The sequence below is a fragment of the Osmerus eperlanus genome, chromosome 16 (assembly GCF_963692335.1).
Source record: "Osmerus eperlanus chromosome 16, fOsmEpe2.1, whole genome shotgun sequence".
Classification (NCBI taxonomy): Eukaryota; Metazoa; Chordata; class Actinopteri; order Osmeriformes; family Osmeridae; genus Osmerus; species Osmerus eperlanus.
Window position 1 is genome coordinate 9855975 of NC_085033.1, and position 24668 is coordinate 9880642.

At 40.0% G+C, this 24668-nt stretch overlaps 6 protein-coding genes across 10 annotated transcripts; 2 read left to right on the forward strand and 4 right to left on the reverse strand.

Annotated features, from left to right (window-relative positions):
- Positions 1 to 14: 14 nt before the first annotated feature.
- On the reverse strand, positions 15 to 5779 carry zgc:113691 (uncharacterized protein LOC503529 homolog). 3 transcript variants are annotated; one of them, XM_062481688.1, is made up of 10 exons: positions 5679 to 5779; positions 5267 to 5340; positions 4972 to 5126; positions 4767 to 4847; positions 4521 to 4608; positions 4289 to 4405; positions 4027 to 4193; positions 3668 to 3850; positions 2951 to 3047; positions 2275 to 2723 (listed from the first exon to the last, which is right to left on the reverse strand). In XM_062481688.1, the coding sequence occupies exons 2-9, from the start codon at positions 5301 to 5303 to the stop codon at positions 2970 to 2972; spliced, it is 906 nt and encodes a 301-aa protein (XP_062337672.1). In that variant the 5' UTR covers positions 5304 to 5340; positions 5679 to 5779; the 3' UTR covers positions 2275 to 2723; positions 2951 to 2969. The 3 variants fall into 3 exon arrangements, with proteins under 3 accessions (XP_062337674.1, XP_062337672.1, XP_062337673.1); XM_062481689.1 differs by having other exon boundaries at positions 5671 to 5689; XM_062481690.1 differs by lacking the exons at positions 3668 to 3850; positions 4027 to 4193; positions 4289 to 4405; ... (3 more) ...; positions 5267 to 5340; positions 5679 to 5779 and adding an exon at positions 3209 to 3659 and having other exon boundaries at positions 15 to 2723.
- A 244-nt stretch (positions 5780 to 6023) lies between these two features.
- lrrc42 (leucine rich repeat containing 42) lies at positions 6024 to 8209 on the forward strand. 2 transcript variants are annotated; one of them, XM_062480745.1, is made up of 7 exons: positions 6024 to 6618; positions 6708 to 6839; positions 6920 to 7041; positions 7147 to 7232; positions 7324 to 7437; positions 7534 to 7618; positions 7777 to 8209. In XM_062480745.1, the coding sequence occupies exons 1-7, from the start codon at positions 6218 to 6220 to the stop codon at positions 8067 to 8069; spliced, it is 1233 nt and encodes a 410-aa protein (XP_062336729.1). In that variant the 5' UTR covers positions 6024 to 6217; the 3' UTR covers positions 8070 to 8209. The 2 variants fall into 2 exon arrangements, with proteins under 2 accessions (XP_062336729.1, XP_062336730.1); XM_062480746.1 differs by having other exon boundaries at positions 6923 to 7041.
- Positions 7786 to 9704, reverse strand: LOC134036038 (low-density lipoprotein receptor class A domain-containing protein 1-like). Its single transcript, XM_062480750.1, has 6 exons — positions 9544 to 9704; positions 9355 to 9397; positions 9018 to 9158; positions 8755 to 8892; positions 8511 to 8639; positions 7786 to 8405 (listed from the first exon to the last, which is right to left on the reverse strand). The coding sequence occupies exons 1-6, from the start codon at positions 9568 to 9570 to the stop codon at positions 8251 to 8253; spliced, it is 633 nt and encodes a 210-aa protein (XP_062336734.1). The 5' UTR covers positions 9571 to 9704; the 3' UTR covers positions 7786 to 8250.
- Positions 9705 to 9837: 133 nt separating this feature from the next.
- tmem59 (transmembrane protein 59) lies at positions 9838 to 12667 on the reverse strand. Its single transcript, XM_062480747.1, has 8 exons — positions 12433 to 12667; positions 12009 to 12114; positions 11653 to 11747; positions 11389 to 11541; positions 11128 to 11203; positions 10873 to 10993; positions 10616 to 10733; positions 9838 to 10505 (listed from the first exon to the last, which is right to left on the reverse strand). The coding sequence occupies exons 1-8, from the start codon at positions 12586 to 12588 to the stop codon at positions 10353 to 10355; spliced, it is 978 nt and encodes a 325-aa protein (XP_062336731.1). The 5' UTR covers positions 12589 to 12667; the 3' UTR covers positions 9838 to 10352.
- Positions 12668 to 12895: 228 nt separating this feature from the next.
- tceanc2 (transcription elongation factor A (SII) N-terminal and central domain containing 2) lies at positions 12896 to 14654 on the forward strand. 2 transcript variants are annotated; one of them, XM_062480748.1, is made up of 5 exons: positions 12896 to 13146; positions 13448 to 13589; positions 13704 to 13897; positions 14031 to 14165; positions 14515 to 14654. In XM_062480748.1, the coding sequence occupies exons 1-5, from the start codon at positions 13042 to 13044 to the stop codon at positions 14581 to 14583; spliced, it is 645 nt and encodes a 214-aa protein (XP_062336732.1). In that variant the 5' UTR covers positions 12896 to 13041; the 3' UTR covers positions 14584 to 14654. The 2 variants fall into 2 exon arrangements, with proteins under 2 accessions (XP_062336732.1, XP_062336733.1); XM_062480749.1 differs by lacking the exon at positions 14515 to 14654 and having other exon boundaries at positions 12900 to 13146; positions 14031 to 14472.
- On the reverse strand, positions 14546 to 17399 carry cdcp2 (CUB domain containing protein 2). Its single transcript, XM_062480751.1, has 6 exons — positions 17218 to 17399; positions 16539 to 16886; positions 15954 to 16295; positions 15485 to 15838; positions 15156 to 15334; positions 14546 to 14854 (listed from the first exon to the last, which is right to left on the reverse strand). The coding sequence occupies exons 1-6, from the start codon at positions 17282 to 17284 to the stop codon at positions 14546 to 14548; spliced, it is 1599 nt and encodes a 532-aa protein (XP_062336735.1). The 5' UTR covers positions 17285 to 17399.
- Positions 17400 to 24668: the final 7269 nt, after the last annotated feature.

Sequence of the window (24668 nt, forward strand, 5' to 3'; positions counted from 1 at the left end):
GAAACAATTAACTATTTATTTAGCTGATCTTTATGCTAATAAAAACAGAGTCCTACACTGAAACACAAAAAATACATTTACAAAACGGTAATCTGCAGTAATAGTTTCAGTGGACTGACATTTCTATGGCATAAATCAATATTCAGTTAATTTCGTTGTTCGTTCGTCAGTCATTTTAATCCCTATTGGTCGTGTTTTACAACAAATTAGATTAACTATAGGCCTACTATCGATTACTGTAACCTGTTAATCATTTAAACATCTGGTCTCTGTAAGTCCATACATTTTTGATTCATTTAGTGTCATCATGAACAAAAGCAGTCTTGTCCCGATGATGATTTCCATTTCCAAAGCCATTTCCAAATGTTGGTAAACCTCTTTTTTCTATCTTTTCTAAACTTGATTTTTTCTCTGTATCGCGGCGGAATGGTTTGGTTTCAAATGCGTTGATTGGAAGCTTCTGAGCAGGGTTGATTGACATCTCTGTCTGTGTCTGGATTGATTTATGGGCTATTGGTTTCTGTCCGGGTCTTTGAGCAATTGCGGGTAGAGTGAGCTGCTCTCTTTGAGACTTCTTGTCCTCCCACAATTTCAGTAAACGTCGCTGGTTGTTTGTCATGTCCTTTAGATTTTGCTGCAATGATTGCACCTGATCTTCCAATAGAGTTTTAGAGGTAACAGTGTTTGCCAATTCCGATGTTAAATCATCAATAGTCAAACTCAATTTTCCTGTTTTTTCAACCAAGGAACTGCATTGACGTTCCTTCTCATGAAAATCATGAATTATGTCCTTTGTGGATTTCCCGTTGAATTTGGGACTGGCCTCAAGTCCTATCTCCTGCCGGAGTGTCTTCACCATTTTCCGCAGCTCTTTATTATCCAGTATCAAGGTCTTCAGTTTCTGTTTAAGTGCCTCTGTTGAACGCATTCTGGATTCGTATTGTCTCAGTTTTTCCCGAAGAGCATTCTCTCTGAGGATTGCATCGTCTCTTTCTTTTCGGCATTTTTCCAAAAGTTTCAAAGTCTCAAATTTGGACACTTTCTCACCTTTCCCATTTGAAGTAGCCATACTTGTTTTACCGGTTCTAAGAATCACACTTAAAACATGGTTTAAGTTATTCTCATACCTTCATCCACATGAGCCTCGCAGAGATCCTTTATTATATGCTGTAAATCACAGGAGTTAACATGTATTACTATCCATTGTTAAATCCACTTCTATAGAGGGAAACAGCTAACTGCATGGCTAGACTGAAGCAGTTGACATTCCTCTCCGAGGGTTATCAGTGGGAGCCAGCTTCAGTGTAACTCAAGGCTGAGGCTAGAATGACCATTAATTAGGGCACACCACCCCTTTGACACCAGTTTCAAGTGACACAATTTTTCTATTTTGTTAATTAGGCTAAATACTTAGAATCCCTAATAATGCTGGAAAAATCCCTGAAGCACACACATCCCTGCCAACTGGGATGTTTTATACATTATACATCTCAAAATATGTTGTGTTCTTGGTTGGGAGATAAGGATCGTAAATAATACCTTTGTTGTACCTGTCCTGGAGGTATCTTGGATGCAATGATACGGTAGATTTTATCAATGACCACAGACAAAACAACTTTTCAGAAAAGGTTGCCAGATATATTGAAAACATCCACATACAAAAGTCCTTTAAAAAAGAACTGGTGCTGACCTTGAAACTTTGCAATTACTTTAGTCCCTATTAGTTACAATCTCTCCTTTAAATAATTCAACTGTCAAATTGTATAAATGTACCGATTTACATCAACACAACTGACAACGGGTATACAAATCCACTTTCCCCAATTTCCATAACATTACTAATGCAACTATTTTACTCACAATTACTCTTATTAATTAACCTTGAAAACCCCCATTATATTATTTTAGTTACCATCTTTCTACACCAGATTTATATTCCCATGCAATTTGGTCCTACAAGAACAATGTTCCCGCCGTTAAATAGGAAACATGAATGCATTAATCGACAAATTCCGTGTATCAATCATAGCATTACATTTAAATTATAATAAAAAGCCCACGCGATAAAGACATAATTCTAGTTTGAAACTGAACTTTGGCATTACATTGAAAATACTTACATACTGAACAGGATAAGAAAAGCAGTAGTTATGTATATAAACTGTATTAATATAATACCCAATAAATCATACACTAAGCATTAGTTTCAGTGTGTCTATATGCACATAACCAAGATTCAATAGCCTTGACCCCATAACAATGTAAATAAAAAGGTTGTTTTATACATCTCATTCTTCATTACACAGTGCTTTATCTATATCACATTCAAATAAATATTTAACATTAAAATATTTAGATGACGACATTGAATTTGAGACCACTGCACCTTTTTCTTTCATTTAAAAAAAAGTTGAGAAGGACAATTTTTAGTGAGGAACAGAAGGGTAAAATTTTGAGTGGCCTATTAAATGTTATCCTTCTGTTCCTCACTCAATTGTCTCAATTTTTCCAGAGCTGTATATCTTAAGGCAGTTTAAAGTCCATCTCATACGAAATAACATTTTCTACCAGTGTTTAATTTCAGAGGTCATGCCAACTGGACCATGTTTGTACACTGTTTCTTGAGGACTTAAACAGAGGGACCAAGTGTAGGTGAAATCCAGATGACCCATGACTTCATTGCCACAGCACTCAGATTCTCTCTAATAAGGCAACAGGAGAACCTGCAATTGAAAAAGAATCACACTTGCTTTGGGAAGGAGAAATCATGTAGCCTAGAGGAAGCCTGGTATCAGATGTTGAACAGGTCATTGTGAAAATACATTATACTAGAGACAGCAAAGGACTTTAAGTCGAATGTCTACATTCATTTATATAAAATGTAGATACTGACTGATGGTGTTAAGATAATGTGTAAATGTGTAAAAAAAAAACATCTGTTCACAAAAACCTTTAGACAGCACACAGATTTAGTGTGCCAGTGTGACCAGTAAAGCCTTGGAGATATCAGCAGGGCCTTCAGCTTCTGGTGTGCTAAAGAAGTAAGCCTAGAACAAAAATGTTGATCAATAAAAATTAATCATTTGAACAGCAAATCATTTCGACAAGTTCACACAAGTTTCAACCACCTTTTGTTCTACCTCCACATCCCTGACCACAACACTATGTAGACTAATCCTCTATGTATATGTAAGCAGACATCCAATACCCTGATAGCTGGCTGCCACCACACATGGGAGTGTACCAAATGGCTTCCTTCCATGCCAGTAGACAGCCAGGGTCATTGTTTCCATTGAGCAGCCAGCCTCCCAAAGGTAAACTAATAACTTGACACCTCTGGGTATAATCCTTTCACACGCATAGGAAGATCACTCCAAAAATGGCAGTCTAGTATAGCGTCTAATATCAAACACAGCTAGCTGGGTCAATGCCGTTGCCCACTAACTGAGGTAATTTGGCCCGGAACAAAATTAGATCATTGCATTATCATGTAATTGCTTATGTCAATGAGGGCAACCAGGTGAAGAAAATTAGGTCAATCAAGATGGGGGTTGTCAAATCAGGATACGGGCATGGTTTGGTATGGATTTCCTCAAAGCCATTACACTGTATTATTTGGTGGACCAATTAGTTTAATCTCTGAATGCAACACTGAAAGTAACATTACCTTACAACCAACCGCCAGCAGTGTATGCAGAGCCACAATGGCTGACATGATCGCTATGGCAACCCTGGGGCGGTCATCCCTGACTGCAGGCCAAAACGTCAAAGCCAGAACAGAGCCAGAGAGACACAGGGCCACCACAATAGAGCACCACCTCACCCCATCATATGGTATGATCCACAGCACCTGACATCAGCAAAATAGGACAAAACAGTTCATGAACTCCCTCTATTCTATTGTATAAAAAATGTACACCTCATTTGTAATCTCGATACAAAACATGACAAGCACAAAAACCCAGTAAACCTAAATTAACTGAAATTGTTGCAGTATTTTCAACAGGAGCTCATTCAAGCACTTACCACTGCAGGTATGTAAATGGAAAGAGAATATCCATACACACAGACAATCTCCAGAAAGGAGTAGGACACCAAGTTCATGACTTTAGTGTTTCGCCACATCAGGAGACCCCAGAGAGCAAGAGGTACCAACCAAGCATAACTATATATAGCTGTCGCAGCTATGGTCACTGGAAAATCAAACACATTTCTGTTATTAACCACACTTGTGTGACATATTTTTGAAAAATGTGAGCCTAATGAAAAAATAAATTTAAATACTTACCTTTCCGAAACTCTGGCACATATTTATACTTTGGTTGACCCAAATGGACCAGGAAATTTGAGATATTTCCACTTATAGCAATGGCAAATACAAGAGTCGCACAAATCCAGAATGGCCCTAAAAGCACACACAAACATTTAAATAATTATAAATAGAACAAAGTTAATACTAGCATTCATGACTGCATGTCTTAACATGGGTCAAGGATTTAAACAATAAAATTGCTACTAACCATAGAGATCAGGGTTGTTGCGGATGTACAGGCGAACAAAGTTTTTTCCAGGCCATGGCAGTAAGGACCCAATGATTCTATCCTTCACCTAGAAGAATATCTTCTTTTTATTACAAGGAACTAAGGATGGACTATGAACAACTGCATGCACTTTACACAAATGTATTTAGACTATATAAATCCATGTTTACCCTATTGCATTGACCTAAAAGGAAACACATTTGTGTGGTATGCCTAGATCACTACCTGATGAGTTTCAACATCAAAAAATGTTTGGTAGTAATCAAATGTCCAGAAAGGAGCACTTTTCTTCTGACCTGACAGTAGCTGAGGAGACAAACATTAAAAGTGAACTAAGTTATTGCTGTGTGACATTTTCAAATCATGTTTACAAATGTTATGAAGATCTTTGACATAGGATGATTTAAGTACATTCTAAAACTAGCCTCACTTCAGTCTTGTCATCATTTGCCAGTGTGTCTTCATCATTCTCAAAAGGCATGCCAGCATGCCTTTTTTGCTGCTGAGGTTTGTGACCAGCATCATCAATGCTGATTGTTGTTGCATCCCTATTACCTCCCAGCAGGTTTTCAGCATCATCAAACTCTAATTGATTGGATATAAGCAAGAAGAACAAACTCAATATATACCAAAGATCAAATGTAACACATGGTCAAATACCACTTTCAAATCACTCATCCAAAGTAACCAACCAGGTCAATCAAAGTAGCACAGTGTCCACTCGCCTTGAAATTGCAAGTGAAAATCACTGGTCGTGGCCATTTTGGAGGCTAGGGTGATCAGATTTCCAGAGTAGCACCTGTATTTGGATACAGTACATCATGTTATCAAGTTTCACAACGTAACGTTAGGGCTAATTTAAAGCTATAACTTTCTTTGGCTTAGTTTAGAGCATATGATATGATATAGCTAGTAGTACACTACAATTAGATGGTGACTTTTTGCTGTTTGAGCAAAACACCAGCTACAAATACAGTAGACTAGAAAGCAAAGAAAAATGCAGGCTTTTCAGTACAGTATGTAGCTACGTAAACTAAGAATCGACCTTCGCACCATCATTTTGGATAAAAATCTACAATTTTTAACGTGGTGACATTTTTACAACCCGCTAGTTAATAAATCATTTTACCAACTTACTCCCTAAATTTGGCAAACGTTTGATTTCTTCCACGAACACAACCTCAAGTAGGCAAGTCCAAATATGTAAACAAATGCAAACTGTTCCGTTCCTGTTCCTGTTCCGGCTAATTGTATTTTCAAAATGAAAGTCTACAAGAAAACAACTGCGTCCTCTTGCGGATATATTTAAGCTACATATAATTGTACAATTGTGTAGTAACCTATTCCTGTTATTTATAATAAATATCTATATAAACCGACGCTTGTTAGGAGGAGACGTCTTAACAAAACATAAGAAACCTTTATTTTGATAAGTAGCTAAGCGCAGCTCTTCTTCTACTGAAAAACATGTATACCTGTGCAAGAATGATGCGTCGACTGTATTGCATTGGGCTGCATGAAACTTTCCCCAAGACTTAACGTAGCTACAGAGCTAACTGCCCCTGATAGATATATACCTTAAGCAATACGATAAATAGTGAGTCAACGGGTCCGGTTCGGTTTCCAGTTTGGGTCAATCGTCAGGTTTATATGTTCTGGGTAGGCTATTTGAGATTATGGTTGATTTAGATTCTGCTACTGTCTACGTTCGCGAGAGAGGCCAACTTCGTCGCGTCAACGGCATAGTCCTCGCGGAGACTAAACAAGAATCATCATGCAATAGACCGACAAATCCTCTTAGAATGAAAAAAGAACACTTCGTTTTCACGTATAACAAAGAGGGCAGTTTGAGATACACGGCCAAAACCCTATATGACCTCTCTTTGCTGTTTATAGCGGACAATATCCATCATGTTGACAGCCTTGTTGGTTTCCCCGAACAAGTTGGGGACAGACTTTTTGTTGCCGCCGAAGAGAAGCAAGTATTCTCAGATCCAGTGACTGCGCCCCGGGCTCTGCAAGTCTTCAGCGACGCTTATGGGGAAATTGTCCTAAGCTCCCTTTGTCTTCGAAATAGGTGCGGTATTGCAATCTTTCCTTTTATCATTACACCACCCACCTTTCAATTGATAATAACCTTGATTTTTTTTTATTGAATTCCACCAGGTTCCCTTTACTTTCAGAAAAGCTGGAGGAAATAAAAAAGTTCAGTAGTTTAAAAAGTCTAGATCTCTTTGGCTGCAGGCTAGGAGACAACCACGACATTTTCGTACATCTCACGTCTGACTTACTGTCCAGGTAAGAGTAGACGCGGGGCACAATGGTGAGTTGTCATGGTTAAAAGTATAATCTAAAAGGCCTGTTCTTTTTTTTTTCAGAAGTCTTGCTAATCTCTTCCTTGGGGGTAACAGTCTCTCAGATGAGGGCCTTCAGAGACTGACTGCACCTGTCAGGATGATGAAGAGGGGACTGAACAACCTGCAGCTGCTGGGTCTGTCCTGTGAGTGACTGCAATACTGTCCTCTTCAATCTTGGTTCTGACCATCCGTAATGTGTACAGGCAAATCAGTGTTATGTGACTTTGTGTAGTTTCTCTTTTCCACAGACAACCCCATCTCAGAAAGGGCCATAGGATATCTCACATGCCTTCCAAAGCTTCAAGGGCTTGATTTATCAGGAACACATATGAAGGTGACATTTGTTTGCAGGGCATAACCCTATAATTAGTCATCTATAATTTGGTCGTAATTTGAATTTACAATTATATTTAATACTTTTCCAGCTCAGCACATCACTCAAGAAAAAATTGTGGGAGACAACTGGGTTGATTCTGTCTGAGAAACCACTGCAAGTATTTGACCATATGTGTTGTAAAACTGAAGGGTGGGCAGAACAGGCAAGTCTACAAATGTATTTAATGTACATTCACAATGTTCAATTTTAATCAGTGTACTTTGTACAAAAATGTTTTAAATCATTTTACATTTGACAGGTAATAAACCAGTGGGAAACCAGTGCAACACAGCTGCCAAAACAGAAGAAGGCACAGGATTCAAGTACTGCAGCGTCTCGCTTTTGTACGTTAAATAACTGTTTAACTGTTGTCATATTACATTTATCCATTTAGCAGACATTAATATTTTAAAGGTTGTCCAGTCTCTATCACAGTGACCATATTTGCTGTGACAAAATTTGCAGTTTGACCCCAATTGCCATCTAAATTTGTGCTGTCCAGTTGGTAGGGAAAAGTTCATCCAAGGAGTACTGACTGCATCACCTTTGGTGTGGAACAAGGAGGACAAGGAATCGACGGAGAGGCTTCATTTTCATAAAGCAACACACGCCCACACACATGGGGCTGAACTTCCAGGAAACATAAATAGTCACACAAAGCCCTTGTTGCAGAAGACTAACAAAAGGCAGCGTAAACCGGAGCTTGGGGAGAGTGGCACCTACTGCCCCTCGGCAAAACGTTTCTCCCCTTCAGCACTCTCTGAGGAGGACTTGAAGCTGTTAAACAGCTACTAATGCATACATCCGACAGCCTTACATACTCACATATTTTATACAAACTTGTGTAATAGCATTTCCAACCCAAGGTTCTTAGGGTTTGATCAAATGTTTGGGTAATTTCATGCACTTTTAGAAATAAAATTCTTCAATGAAAATGAATCTTGAATTTGTCTTGAATGAACCAGGAGCATAGTGGCTAGCTGGGTTTAGGACAGATGTACTCATCAGACCAATCAAAGCAGTTCTGCTGGCCATTTTGGCATAAACTACGAGGAATGCAATTGCAGTACTGGAATTCCACTGGGGTACAGAACCACCATCCTACCCTACAGGTAGGTGGACATCCAGCATCTATAGGAGAGGATGGACCAGTAAGTATAACATTTCATTTTATAGGATTTATGTAAACTATAATGGTGGTCATTATTAATATATTAGAGGTAAAAGTAAACTCACAGACTCCAATCTCATCTGAGCAGTCTCCACAGTCATTGATGTGATTACATTTTTTGTCAATGAAGATCCAAAACTGAGGGTTTCCACATCGAAACACTAGACCTGCTGGAAGGCTGTCAGGTAGATCCCCTGAAAAGCATTCATCATCAAAGAGCATACTTGCCAGGATGTGATTCAGAAGTTGAAGGTAGCTCCTGGTTTTTGAGGAGAAACAGACATAGAAATTGTGAAAATGGTGATTTACTGCACATGTCTTTGTCCTCGTCAGCGCCGCTCTGACAGTTCACAGCCCCGTCACACAGATCAGAGGGTGGGATGCAAGTCACTCGGTCATCACACAAGAACCCTGTCCTGTTGTCTGCTGTCCTGCAGGCACGATTCACTGCAGGGCATTCAACTAATCATTTAACTTAATCAAAGGTGAACACCAATTCTAACACTTAGAATTAAACTTGTGCTAACACACTAAGCTTGTGTTTTGCTCCATATCTCAACCCCATATCTTACCAGGAGGACGTTTTGGAATGCCAAAGATTAAAGTGAGAATGACACCCACCACTGCCAGGGCAAGAACCAGTAGTACAACAGAGGAGATACAGATAGCTCTTCTGCTACAACACTGGCAACCATCACAATCTCCACAGCAATCTACAGAGCAGGGGGAGAACATCCAACTACAGAACACTTTTAAAAGCAACTTAAAGTTCTGCTAATTAAGCAATGGGTATTTTTCATGTTAAAATGGAACCTGTCACTAGGGCCCAATAACATAATTATTCACAAAAATGTAAAGGTAAGGAGATTGTCTACATTTGACAGTGTTGTAATTAGTAAGTGTCCTCACCCTCCTCTGCTGATTCGAAGGAATCGTCAACAAAAGGTCTCTGCTTTAAAAAGAAGGGAATGAAACACGTTATTTTGCTAATACAGCAAAGGAGCAACAGGTTATATGCATTCGATTTGATTGCTGGCAAATTATCTTAGTTTAGCTATATGCTGCTTTTACAGAAAACAATTTTTAAACTTAAATTACCTGTGGATGGGTCCTGTTTGATTTCATAGTTTCTTAATGTCTTTAAATGAGCATTCATTCCATCTTTGAAATATGTTTTACTTCTCTTTGGCTAAACTCATCAGCTCCTAAGTTTACATGATTGGGAGGCTCAGTGATAGTTACTTGGTAACCATTTACAAACAGTCTCCCCTTTGCCAGCTTAGACATGCCCATAAGACCATTGTTAACGTCTTACAAGTTTGACCGTTGAGCTTAGGGTACAGCTTGATAATACACACATTTGAACAGGAAACAAGAAACAATTTCTACCAATTCAACTCAACAATTTATTTATTCAGATTAATTTATCCATAATACAGAATAGTGAACTGACAAATACCTATGCGCTGTCAAGTCTCAAACTAATTGAAGTTGTTGTATATCACAATTAGAAACCCCTGTGTCCACTAAATAAAACACTAAAACACAAATGGAGACAGAATTAAAAGCAAAGCCCACCGCATACCCAATTATTTGAAACCCGAACTCCCAAGTCGAAAATAGTTCATCAACACAACATTATTCAATAATATAGCACACCAAGGTATGTGAAAACACCACAAATTAAAGAAATAAATCCTTCAAAGCTACTTTTGTCCTCATTAAATGTAAAGTTTACTGCCTCAATTAGCTTATTCCAATATACAGAAATTACCACCACTCCATATTCCACATTTTGAGAGCAGGACAAGTACAGCCATTAGAAATAAGCTGGAAGCAGTTATTTAGACAATTTAGACAGAGGGTGTAGTGCAAAGAAAAGTAAGACTACATGAGAGATTTAACCCCTAGATGTTGGACTGATCCAGATTCACTTTGGAGGGAAGAGGTCCGGCTTCTTCCTCACCCCCTCGGGAGCTAATGATCACCAGAGAGGATGCTGGGTAAGGAGTCAGCTTCTCTTCCTTGGCATACTCCATATCTCCATAGATGCTCAGCTTCTAAAGTCAGAGACGGGGAAGGAGGATTTGATTGGGTTTCAGCCTTTGGTTTCATGTTGCGTTTTAATACTCAGTTTATTTGATAGTTTTGGATTTGGCTATAGACTGACCTCTGCAGGTACATATTGGTCCACAGCTGTCGCCACTGTAGCACAGCATATCCAAATCAGGACCAGAACAGACAGTATCAGGGTTGTGGTCAGAATCCATCCAGGCAGCCAAGGGTTCCTAAAATACAAAATAAAAAGCACAACCATTTAGGAATCAAATATTAGTACACATCCTATTTAAGACTGCTTCTAGTCCACCTGTTTCTACAAATCCTTGAGTAGAGTACTAGGTACTAACAACATCTTAGCCAACAAACCTTGAGAGGCAGCTGAAGAGGTTGTAGTCATCCTCTGAGGCACTCCGGCCTATGAACATATCCCTGTCCCTCTCCTGGATGAAGCTGCGGTGGTAGTCCTTGTATACAAGGTTGCTCAAAGCTTCATTAGGAGCAAGAAAGACAGGTTGTTTCTATCACTGTTCATGTGTCGATTACTGTGATTACAATTGTATTGTCTTGATTCCAATTTATTTATTTTTTGATATGGGTTTAAGACAACACAGGAGGGCTTACGGGTCTGAGGTGATTCTCCTTTGTCCTCCTCTTTCTGCAGCTCAAACTGGGGAGCAAACTGGAATTGTGGTTCTGACTGTGAACCAGAATGCAAACTAAATTCCTTAAATAAATCCTACAAATTTTCTATAGAATTATTTAACAAATGTATTAATGTCCAATGCAGGCTAAATGTACAACTGGATTAATAGAAAACAGTTCAGTTGTGGGATATTTCTTGTTTTGCATGACATGACACACTAGCCACAGATAGTACATTACCTGAAATATGACTACTTTGCCATCATCTGCTTGGAGGTAGAATGTCCATGATGAGGTAATGAAGTTCTGGGCTTGGCTCATGACATCATCCCAGAATCCTCTGACCAATGTCAGGGGGTACAACAGGTGGATCCTTGGCATCATGGCCAGCAACTATAAGGCAACCAAACATGGAGAAATTGGACTCCATCTTGTGTCAAGTTTGTTGACATTCTAATCCGTTAATAATGTGGTGGATAATCTGAAACAGACTGTAACTGTTACCTGCTCTTGTCTTTGTTCAGCAAATGGGAGTTGATTCTGGCAACCCAAGTGGCATGCATATTGCTCATCTGACTTGGTGTAAGCTTCACGACAAGCTGTGAAAAACAGTAAACAACAGAACTCATTTATTTGAACAATAATAATGTCACGGATAGCCTTGTTACTGGGGATTAACAAATTCACATATTACCAGACCAATTTATTAACAAGAATAATTTACTGTCAATATTGTTATTGTCATAATACCTGTTTCACAGGTATATGCTTTATGGTCTGGTTTCAACCTCATGTATAATTATTTGATCACAAAACACAGACTAATGTTTAATTCACATGTTTCATTCAGACAGTCTTACTTGAATCACACTCGGCTTTGGTTTGATTCAGTTCGTCGCTGTCGCCAACAAATTGGCAAATGGAGAACAGACGGCAACCCCTCTGACAAGCGTATAGTTCCTCCTCCTGCAAAAACAAAAAACAAACATTGTTAGCTACAGTACAGTAGCTGGCCATTGAGCGAGTAATTATTTTTCTTCACCATAATTTGTTTGCTGTCGAACGTTGTAGACTATCAAACACAACCTCGGAAAGTACATTATAAAACATTTGTATACAAGCTAATGGTTTAGGTGGATTAACGTTATTTAAATACGAAGTACTGGCTAGCTTAGTACCTCGCCATCAAAACAACATTTAGCTAGTAGCTAGCATTAGTAGTTTGCTAAACCAGTCAGCCAGGCTACTAGCCTAGCTAAAGCTAGCTTGATTAACGTAACTCACTCGGGGATAAGTGTGCAAACTGTATGTCATTTGACATGTTTTGTGGCAAGATGCAGTATTTCCCAAAACGCCATCAAACACATCTTCAGACGCAGTAGTACACGCAAGCACCAAGCACAACATCGCAATGCATTCGAAGATCCTAAAGCTCCCCATTTTTGCCTCGCTGAAAATCTAAACAAACAGTGCCAGTAGCGAGTCTTCTTCCTTGTTCGTTTTGTTAGGTCTACTCGTTTTGTGTTACATCATCTTTCAGGAAGAGCGGAGCAGACCTCTGAAATCAATGCATGGTCTGGTCGTGAGTTGGAACATTTATATTGCATAACCAACTATCCCAATGCACATGAAGTAAACACACAATATAGTTGATAATGGCTCGGTCACAGTAGCCTCAACTAGTATCTGCCCTCACGCAACAGCGGCCACCCGTCCATCACTGTGCGGTCCTGGCTTACAGAACGAAATATTTTAATTGTACGGAAGTCTTGCAAGCAAACAGCGCATTGGGTCTAAATTTTTTTCAATGACTGTATACATAATCCACAAACTAGGAACACGGTGTTAGTAAGGAGTACATTTATAACCGACAATATACAGAGTGTGAATTGAATGGAAATGGACAAGTTTGTCGTGCGACTACCCAACAGGAAAACAACCAAAGACACAAAAGACAAAGAAAAGGTTTATCGACAAGCAACTATTGAGTCTCTCAAGGTAAGATTTATGAACAGTATTTTAGCTGTAAAATGTTCATTCTCATAACGACTTGATGTGTATTCAAAGGCCTAGAGGGTAATTTGTTCAACAATGCTTACAGTCTCCCCTTACTAGTTCTCGCTCCTTCACAGAGAATTGGTACAGGGTTAGACAATTCTACATCGACCTGGTCCAAAGTAATTTTATAGACCTGACGGGAGATTGGGGAAGGGAACAACTTTTTTAGATGTACCATTGCACCTGAGATAATATGTCGTGAAATTCAAAAGCCTAATCCTTCACCATGTCTCCAAACCAGAGAGTGGTTGTTATAGAGGACTTTGAGCGGTACAAGGCAATGTTGCAGCTGCCAAAACAGACCAAGGAGAATCTGGTGCTTGCCCTGACTGAGTTAAACAAGAAGATGCCGTCAAAGGAGATTCTGAAGTCAACAAAAATAGGTAGGCTGTTTTGTTTCTAATATTCCACATTGGTCAATTCCTTCAAACACTGCACTTACTGTAGTTGACATCGCAGTTCTGTAGAAACAAGGTCTGATGAAGCTTCTCCATCAGGTCACACTGTTAACAAAATGCGCAAGCATGCTGATCCAGAGGTGAGCTCATTGGCTAAAGAGGTCTACACTCAGTGGAGGACATTTATAGAAGAGAATGCCAACAAACCTTCTATTGAGGTCCGCAGTGACAAACAGTCTGAAACACTCAGAAACAATGCAAGGAGACTTATGGCCGAAACACTGGATGTAAAGGTGAGAAAATTGCTGCAGCAGAGTATAATCCTTACACTGTTGATACAAACCCTTCACTAAATGTCCATTTAGTGCCCAGTATTCATCCTTTGATGCAAGATGTGGTGATCTTAACTTGATGTAACCCTTTCAGGTTGATTGTGGGCTCGTTGACAACATAGAGAGAGAGGTGTTCCACCAGAGCTCGCGGCTGGTCAGCGGCTCATACAGACGGACTGTGAGAGCATTGGTCTTTGCTTTCAAACACAAGCCTGAGATCAGAAATGAGGTAAAGGACAGCAAGATCTCAGTCAACCAGCTGGTCACCAACCACAAGAAATAATGCCTGTGCCAAAAGGCCAGCATAAGACTCAACGTTTAAGCCACTGGTATAAGGAAGTCACCCTTTTAAACATTCGAGAAGTCAGAGCACATACTTGTTTTTAATTTCTTATTTTTTATGAGATGAGTGTTGATAAATATTAGTGTCAGTTATACTTGCATTTGTATGCTGTCATGCCAAGAATGTGGATGAAGGAATATGTGCCATACATAACATTCGGATGTCTTGTACATTTTAGTTTAAAAAAATTACACTTCTTAATGAAAATATTACGCTCTACAATGTTCTGGCTTAGATCTTGGGCAGGGGGGAGGAGAAGGAATACACTAAAGCAGCACTAGCCACACAATGGCGATCACCATAAGAATGACAGCCAGCACACAGATGCTGATGAAGACGATGTCACTGGGGTCGTGAGGCTCAGAGTTGGTCGCCCCCACCCCCCCGCTGCTGGCGCTCTCCGCCTGGCGAGCCAGCTCGTTGTAGCGGTTGCGCTCCTCCGTAGATATGATGGACACGGTGGCCTGTTTCTTCTGGGCATCGCACTGCACCTCGTACTCCTGGACATTCTGCTGCTTCCCCTCAGAGAAGTCGATGTATAGTGTGTTTACCAGCATGGTGATGTTCCGGCGTTTCTGCAAGGGTAGAAGCCATTGTGTTATTTACATTTTATTCATTTAGTAGACATTTCCTTCCAAAGTGACGTACAAATAGTGCAGAACGTACAGCAGAAGATCATCATCCGAAGTGCAAAAGTTCTACAGTATTTCGGTATTATCAGTATTGATAAAGAATCTGTTTTGTGACTGAAATGGATCCGAAGCTAGAGTTGAACTGGTGTTCTTTTTAAATCCCAATAATATAAAGGCCGCAATAATGTGTAACAATGTGATAATTAAGTAGTGAAAAGTGGTGAGAGAGGAATGTGAAACTTACCTTACCTGCTGTGCCACAATTGACAAAGCGGGCAAGTATCTTGTAGGTAGTTGCTGTCAACTGGGCAGTGCAGGAGGGGTTACCCAGGTAGATATTCTCACGGCCCAGCTGAGGTACAGACTGCTGGGCTATCTGGATGGAAAATTCTGTTCTTGTGCAGCTAATGTTCACTGGTACCACTTGGGTTGAGAAGTAAAACAAGATGTGCAGTTAACAGCCATAAGAAAATATCATGTTTTTACCCTCAGGTAGTCTTTACATGTTGAAAGGAGGTCAAGACAGGATACATTATGAGAGAAAATGGGGACAGTCATGGATTAGACACTCACCTCCAATATAGGAGGCAGAGAACCCTTTATAAGCATAATTTCTGTCGGTACTGAGGACAACCAGCAGCTGGTTGCCCTTGGAGATCAGATACGGAGGGTGTTCAAAACCACACCAGTGGCCTAGAATTGGGTCTGTTTGGCTATTCCCGTCAAACACCACAACAGAATCGTAGTCACACTCGTCTGTTAGGCTGTTCCTTTCCTCTAACTCTATGACAGGGAAAGATAGTTTGATCCGGTAGCCCTCTGCCAAGTTAATGATCCAGTGGCAGTTGATGTTGTTGGGGTAGATGCTGGGGTAGTTTGGGCTGGTAAAGTTGTCATTCACTTCAGAAAGGACCTGCTGGCATTCACCTGACAATGGATATTCAGTTTATCAATCCATGACAATAAATAAATAGTTTGTAAGTAACTCAAGAACATTGTCATTTAGGTGTAGAGATACATATCTTAGTGTTAAACCTCTTACCTGAGTAGTAGTAAGCTTTGAACCCCCTTCCACCAATGTTGAAGTCGGAATTAAAGACCACAAGCAGTTGGTTGGAGGTGGTGACCATATTTGGAGGTTTGTCTCCTCCACAGTAGTTCCCCAGATGACGATGTGTGATGGTGGGGCCATCAAAGAGGGCCACAAAATCAAAATTGCAACCCTCATTGTTCTCAAGCTGGAAGTCCAGGAAGACCAGCGTGACCACACTGCGATTGGATACGTGAATGGTCCAGGAGCAATTTGCATTGTTGGTGTATTCCTGAGGGTAGCCCGGGCTGGAGATGATTCCCGACAGGCCAGTTAAAACTCCACCACACATATCTATAGGGAGAGGTGGGATGTGGTTACTGTGGTAACACAGCAACTGACTGAGGTTGTATACAAGTCCCACATTAAGATGCATAGTACTTTAATATTGAACAATATTAAACAAACTTTCAAATAAGAAGGCTCCCCTGCTGTAGCGCACTCAATTAGTTATATTATTAAGTGATGTGTTATATAAACATTTTTAACTCTGTAGCACTCCAGGGAAATTAGACAATTCCCAACATGCATATCCACCTTTCCTGTAGCCCACAGAGAACCCCCTGTGGGCCACGTGGCGGTCTGAGTGGAAGATAATGGACATGACGTTCCATGACGATGTGAACTGGGGTGGGGAGACTTCACCACAGAATGTCCCCAGGAGGTTCCCCTCATCCTCAGAGACGCCATTGTAGATTTTGATGTAATCATAGGCGCAGCCGACATGGTACTCCAGCTCAAAGTGCTGGAAAGTGAGGAGGACAGAGGAGCCCTCTGCGACCACAATCAGCCAGGCACACTCGATGTCGTAGGGGTACAGTCCAGGGAAGTTGGGGCTTGATATGTTGCCAGAGGAAGCTGAGAGGATTCCACCACATTTGACACCTACACTTTTAAGAAATGATTGAAGAAATGAGTCTATAATGTACTGTTTACCAATATCACAACATGGCCTGACTAGTAGCTTGTAAGAGGTTGTACATTGTGGCTGTGTTGTATTGCAAGCCCTGCATCCCAATATAAAACAGATACTGTTGAGGTACTAATATTTATTGGCAATTTAATCAAAACAAAGAAGGTATGTTCTAAAAGTGTGCCTGACACAAAACACACATGTATATAGACTAAGGGGCATTAACCAGTTCAAATAAAATCACACAATCTAACCACTGAAATGTATAACCCAACGCAGTACTCCTAAAATACATCAACTTACCTTTTTTTGAGACCGACTTGCCAATAAATAACAGCAGCTGAACAAGTACAACCATCCAGAAAGTCATGTTACTGTTCTATTGGTTTAAGAAAGGCTTTGTATTCAGTTGCAACATCAGAGAAATGGCACATCAGTGTCCGAACACACAGTCACGGGACGTCTGCAGAGGCGCCAGCCGATGGAACGTTGAAACGTAATAGAACGTTGAAAAATTAATCTGCTGCCTGCATGAGGAACTTGATAGCTGGGCCATTCTTAGCCCCATTCACTAAATTTTAATGACCGCTATCAAATGAGCGCAAGTGGCTTGTTAGGACGCTGTTTGGAGAGAGGGCATACATGTTTTATGATGATGAGACACGCTGGACACCAGTTGCCATGGAGCTGGATAGACACAGCAGGCACATTGATCTCAACTACAAATGCCTTCATTGGTAAGACATGAGTGAGACAGCCACCCAGGACTTGTTGGTGTTTGGGTAGCCTTTACTACAATAGGCAGACTGGACACATTACAAGGAAAGATCCATGTAGTGCCAGGAACTACTGTATGTTCTGTTTATGTTTTAATGACAGCCAGGATGTTAGATGTTCGCTTGTTGAAGTGGGAAAGCATGACGGATTACATATTTCTAGTAATAGGAGGCCTATTTACCGGAGTAGTTGAATTATTTTACACTGCATTAGTGTTGTTTAGGTATCAGTAGGGAGCATAGGCAGCATGTTCTGTTTGTCCTTCATCATTCCTCAGTGCCAAAGGCAGTTGTCAGGGAATCAGATCATACTGTAGCTGTAATAGTCTTGGCCAACACTCAAAGCTGGAGAGAGCTGTGGGAGATGAGCTCCATCAGAAGGACTAGCAGCTGCAGCCAATCCTTGGTGTAGGTGCCAGCTCTGGAACGCTCAAGCGCTCTGTTCTAGCTTGGCTATACTGTCCTGTTCACAGTGAGGTAAACCTAAGATGTATGAAGTCTTCCACAATATTAGAGGGGGACATATTCCCCTTTGTATTTCCGTCATCCGTCGACGATGCCACAGAAACTGAATGTAAAAAAAAAAAAAAACTACTTGTGGTAGTGCCTCCATACATTGCTAGATGGCACTGTTGCACTGTAAGATCAAAGGAGGACTCTTAACTGGCTTATAAAGATAAGATGAAATAAATAATGTGATTAAAATCACTCAAGTGATTTCCACCACAACCATTCCAGGAACCCAAATGTGTGGCCGTCTTGTTTCCTTTCATTCAAAATTCTGTGAACTGAAAATATGCTTTGCTTTAGGCTTGACTTTCTGCAGGCAGTGAGCAAACATGATAAAGAAATGTGTTTAGGCAATATAATTTGTTCAATGCAATTAAATCACTTAATGACAAATAAGTACTTTCCAATCAAAACCCAATTAGTAATAAATGTTACGTTCAGGCATTTTAATTAAGTTTTCAATCAGAGGTAGGGTTTCAGACACCAACCCTCTTGGCTCAGTGCTCACTTGAAAGGCACACACTGAGTTTACCTTACCTCTTTCTTTTTTCGAGATAGACTCAGATTTGGAAGACTGCTTTCATCAGAATGGTTGCTATTCAGTCATCCTTTATCTCAAGACTACAACCTTTTGCCTCCTGTTCCCAGCATCTCAACTTGATGAACTCATGAAAGCTTCGAATGCCACAATGAACAGTTTGCCTCACAAAAGCCACAGTATTAGTTCAGGTTGGAAAAAGGTATTTTTTTGTCTTGCACAATTATCTTTAACCTGTCAATCCATGTTCACATGAGAGGAAATTGCTATCTGTGCCATCTGACTGTTGTGTGTCTCTCCACTTTACCACAGTTACCAGTGAGTTGAGTGCTTCAAGTGACAGGCCAGGGTAAACATGGCTATTTGAAGCTGTGAACGAGGGGGAGTTGTTGTGACAATTCAAGCTGAGTTGTCCAGACAACTGCCAGTGTCTGCATTAGGGGAAGGCGGAACAATTTTAATTAATCGTTGTGTTGGAGCTGTGGCCGTGTAAATACTGCAGATTAGCAGGAGGGTGGGGAAGGGTGAAATGAGAACTCTGGGCACATAAACAGAGTATGATGATGGCCCTGCGTAAGAGCTCCTCAGTAGGCTGCTGTAGTGCCCTGTATGTTCTGGGTACTAAATGTCTCGTTCAGGATGGCTCCACTGTATCAGCAAATAGCTCTTGCCACGATCCCATATGAATATCCATATAAGTAATTTAACAACAGAATAGAGAGATAAAGTGGAAGGGGACTGTAATTAGTATGACTATCAATTCTTGGGTAATCTAATCACCAATGCTAAATTGGTGAATTAAAAAAGTGATATGGTTGGAAATGTCAAAAACAAATCTCAAGGCCACTGTTTTGCCTGTAAAAGCTTCCATATATGTACGCATCGTGAACTGACGACTGTAAATTAAAAAGGAATTAAGGACACGTAAAATGTTCATATACAAATAACTCATAAGGGACGAGATGTCCTTAGAGCAGACCAGAGGTCATCTGCCAGTTTGAAAATGAACGATGTCTGCATGGGCGTGTGACTAACCGCATACCCCACAGTCATAGTGCCTGCATCACTGAGGGCGTGTGTACCCTTAATGGGACCTTCAATGGCCACAGCACTTCTCACTACAACTGACCCCTCTAACCCTTTTGGCCTGTTCAGGGCTGGCACTGCCCCTTTCTTCCTGCCAGATGGCCTTAAGTATAAACCCTGGTCAGGTTTGTTGGTGGCGCCAGCAGTGTGTACAGACTCACTGTTAGCTCAGCTCATCTTCCTCTTCTTTCAAATGTGTCTCTGAATAGATATGACTTCACTACTACAAGTATTAACATACCATGCATGAAAACAGATTTACAACATCATCTATAGCAAGGAACTTCAACAAAGGCCTTTAGTGAATTGTATCTGCTTTGCTGAATGGTGTACAGAGATGAATTACAAAGCACTGAAAAACTCATTAATTCTCAGAAATGTATCAAATTTGATTAGAATGACATGCTTTGTCCAAAGAGTCCAACGCTATCCTTTGGGATAAGAAGGCTCGTATCCTTGTTGTTATAGCATATGAAGCTACATTAGATTGTATTTTTATTTCTAAGAAGGAAAAAAAAGAAGAAGATTACTTTGGCTCACATTTCCAATTTAGGTACAAATATGTTTGGTCATTGGGGATAATTGACTCATTAGTGACACATTTGAAATTCTACCCTGGAGTCCTTAAAGTATGAGGCTGCCCACCAGCAATGCTAATGGTGTTAAGGATGAAAAAGGGGACTGGGTTAACAGCTACAGGACAGGACTCCTGAGACACAGAATGACCAATTACTTACATTAATGGGGTCTAATTGAACAAGCATTCCCAGATATAGCAGATAAATGTTTCCGAATTAGCAAAACAGGAAATATATCTATTTAACTGTCTAATTATCCAATTATACTCTCTGGAGTTTTACAATCCAGGAAACCAAATGGATTGAGAACAATGGCCAGTCTCCCATTGATTGAATGAAACCGACCCAGGCCATGCCAATCAATCACAGCACCGTAGGTCATCAAATACTTACATGTGACATAATCTAAGATTGTTGATGGATATAGGAGTGTGATGAGTATGGCCTAGGAGTTGTTTTCACTGTGCTGCGTCATATATCAGTGGTTCTCTCTCATCTCTAATGGCCACAGAGACTCCATTAGTCCTCCACACTCTCCTGATTGATGACACCTGGGACAGAGGAGGAAGACTAGGGCTGCGGTTCCAACAACGACAGTGTTCTAGTTCCTACACCAGCAAAGGGGAGATTAACAGGCTGATGGGGTAAGCCTATCATTTGAACTGACTGGAGGCTAATCTGGGGGCTGAGAAAATGGTAACATGTGACGTAGAGTTTTCTCTATAGTAACAGCCATATTATATCAGCACAGCACTGCACTACACAAAATAAATAATTTGATGTAAAATACTGAAGATGAGTGTTTTAGTAAGTAAAAACACAGAAATGTATATGATGTAAATGGCTGCTGTGTTATTTTTGAAGTCATTTGTTTTTTGAAAGAGATTTCTCTCATCAAGGGTAACTTTTTAGAGCTTGTGTGAAGATGGTTTCTGCTCTTACAAGAGCTTTCTTTGCCTCTGCAAATGATTTGTGGCTTGCGACTTTTTTCATTTCAGAGAACATTAACCATATTTTTGTAGTATCATATTTTAGCTTCATGTGTTGTATATTGATATGTGTGACACAGCCAATGTCACCTTGAAATCCTACAATACAGCTTGGATATCTAATTGCAGACTGCACATAATGATAAAATGTCCTATTTTAGTTTCTAAACGCAACACAGAATTATGACTGTTCCCATACATTAACCTTTACCATTGTGTCCAAGAGAACGGAGAGCAAGATTATTAATATGACATCTTCTAGGCTTCTAGTGATAAGATCTTGCCAATCTTCTTCTCTTGCTGCACTGCATCTCAGTCACCTTCTTCCCTCTGGAGGTTGCCTGGTCACACGTCTCCGATTATTCCATTCCCAACTCCATATCTAACCTCACACATATAATTTCTTTCCTTCGTTCAAATGTGTTTTGTCTCTTGGAATGGGATATGGAAATGTGTATTAGATTATGTGGGGACAGTGTTCCTCTGGATCATATCAACATTTCATCAGCTTTCCTTTGGGGCTGCATGTGATATGTTCTAGGTTGGCCTGTATTTGTAAAGCTGAGATCCCTGTGGGTAAATTGTTCCTTAGTCCATCATGAGATCCAGGATTAAATCTAAACGGAAACAGTGTTGGCATGGAAGAAACATATGAATATATTTGCAAGTTCCATATTTAGCCCTCTGATTTGCTTTTTTATAGTACTTGTTCTAGAGCCCTAGGGTTTTAAGTAATGTATCTGAGGAGTAAGTAAGTAAGTAAGTAAGTAAGTAAGTAAGTAAGTAAGACTTTATTTATATAGCACATTTCATACAAGAATTGTAGCTCAAGGTGCTTTACATAAAATCAATAAAAACAATAATACAAGTGATAAACAATTCAAACAAAAATAAAAATCCCAATAAGATCTCTGTTCAAGAGAGAAAAAAACTTTAAAAAGTAGGAAAACCCTTTTGAGATAAAATTACTTAAATGCTTCGGTAAAAAGGTAGGTTTTAAGCTGTCTTTTAAAAATGTCTAGAGTGTTTGCTTCCCTAATATTTATGGGTAATTTGTTCCATAGTTTTGGGGCGTAATTGACAAAGGCCGAATCACCAATCTTCTTATGACTGCTTCTGGTGACCTCTAATAGGCCTGCATTTGATGATCGCAGTGTTCTAGCTGGTGTGTAGTTTATAAAGGAGTTAGCAATGTAGCTAGGTCCTTGTCCGTGTAGAGCTTTGTATGTGAGGAAAAGGACCTTAAAGTCAATTCTGAAGGTAACAGGGAGCCAGTGTAAAGTAGCTAGGACAGGACTAATGTGTTCTCTCCTTTTAGTTTTGGTTAATAATCTAGCTGCAGAATCTTAACATAAAACTTCCTTCCTGTGATATATGATTTCAGCCAGTTCAATACACTATCCGTGAACCCAATAAGCTTTTCCAGTCTATTGATTAGGATGTTGTGATCAATTGTATCAAATGCTGCACTGAGATCTAACAGGATAAGGATAGAGACTTTATTTGCATCAGAGTTTAGTCTGAGGTCGCTAATTATTTTGGTGAGAGCAGTTTCAGTACTGTGATATTTCCTGAAACCTGACTGCGAGACTTCCAGGATGTTATTTTCTTCAAGAAAATAATTTAATTGGACTAAAACTCTTTTCCAGTACTTTACTAATAAATGGAAGGTTTGATATTGGTCTGTAATTTGCAAGTAGACTGTTATCCAATTTGGGTTTCTTTAATAGGGGCTTTACAACATTGCATGTTTTTTATCGGTAGAGCATTGGGACTATACTATCTGGCATGTCAAAATCAAGATGTCATCCTTCAGACTGTGATATGTGATTAATAATTAACAAGTCACAAAAGCCTTAGGTATTTAACCAGAAAATGTGTTATTTCCGAAAAATATTTATCTCCCAAAAGCAACTACTATTAACAGTCAATAATACACAAATAATGTTTTATACATTATATCATAAATTATGAATCAAGTTAAAAAAGAAAGTACTTTGGATATCCTCCCATGAGTTCTTTTGACTCTTTGAGTCTGTCTCATTGCATTCATGAAACACCGAAGAATAGACTTTCTTGACCTAAGTTGTTTGTTCAATGATTTATGAAAAATGGTTGGTCAAAATAACCTTCAGAATACAGCATGTTGTTGTGCTCCTGTTGCCATGTTGTACTTGTGGTCCATATGTATTCCTTTTCTCATAACCTTTAGATCGGCTGCCTCTGGCCATGTCCTCATACACACCATTGAACATGTCCCCCAAGCCAACGAACATTATAACGTTACAGAATGTAGGAATTCACACATAATTCCTATGACATTGTTGTGTAATATCCTCCCACACCTATCTGCGCTAATATAGACTCAGGTTGAGATAAATAATTCTGTCTAAAAGGTCAGTCAGAGGTCAGCTGTACTAGCTGTATATGTAATGCATCATGAAGAAAGGGACAGGAGGGAGAAACGTATGATTGTTGTCTCTGCATCACTCAGAAGAAATAATTGTGTTGAGTTGCACTAGCCTTTTCCATTTTTATCCTGGGGCCTTCCCCCACACTGTCCATTTTAGATCTGTCAAGCACACAGAAGAAACGTGGACAATCCAACATGTGCCATCCATTCATTTAACATTGAGTGATGTAAGAAAGTTGCAGAGTTGCATCACAGTTGAGTAGTGCAACTCCTGGTCCTTTTATGAGGTTCAGAAGGTCAACCATCGCTTATTTTATTTATTAGCTGGCTTCAACTGATAACTCTGCAATGTTTAATGGTTGTGTGTGTGTGTGAGGCTAGCATGTGTTGGTCTGCCTGACCCGTATAACCACCATTAAAAGATGACCATGCTGTGCAGATGCCCTTTTCAGCAGGGCGGGATTCAGTCCTAATGTCACCTTTGTCACTGTGACTGACAGCGTCACAGAGTGCATCTGCCACCTAACCGAGGACCACCTGTCAGAGCCAGCAGGCTCATGCAAAGCGATGTATGAGAGCAACCAGGGACACTGGACCTCACTCCTGTTCATGGATGTATGCTGAATATCCTCACGGGTGGAGTGTTCATTAGCTGTGTTAGTTTTTTTATAATGAAGTCAAATAGCGCTGCACTTCCTGCTGGGAATCTTCACAGAGCGCCCTTCTGTCCCTCTGAGGTTCAAGCACATATTCTTTTTTTATTCTTGAAGACCAAAGACCAGATTCCAGGTGTTATTGAGGGACCTCTTGGTTAGAGTCCCCATTTCCCTTACTACAGCAGCAAGAGCTCCTCGGTCTCTATCA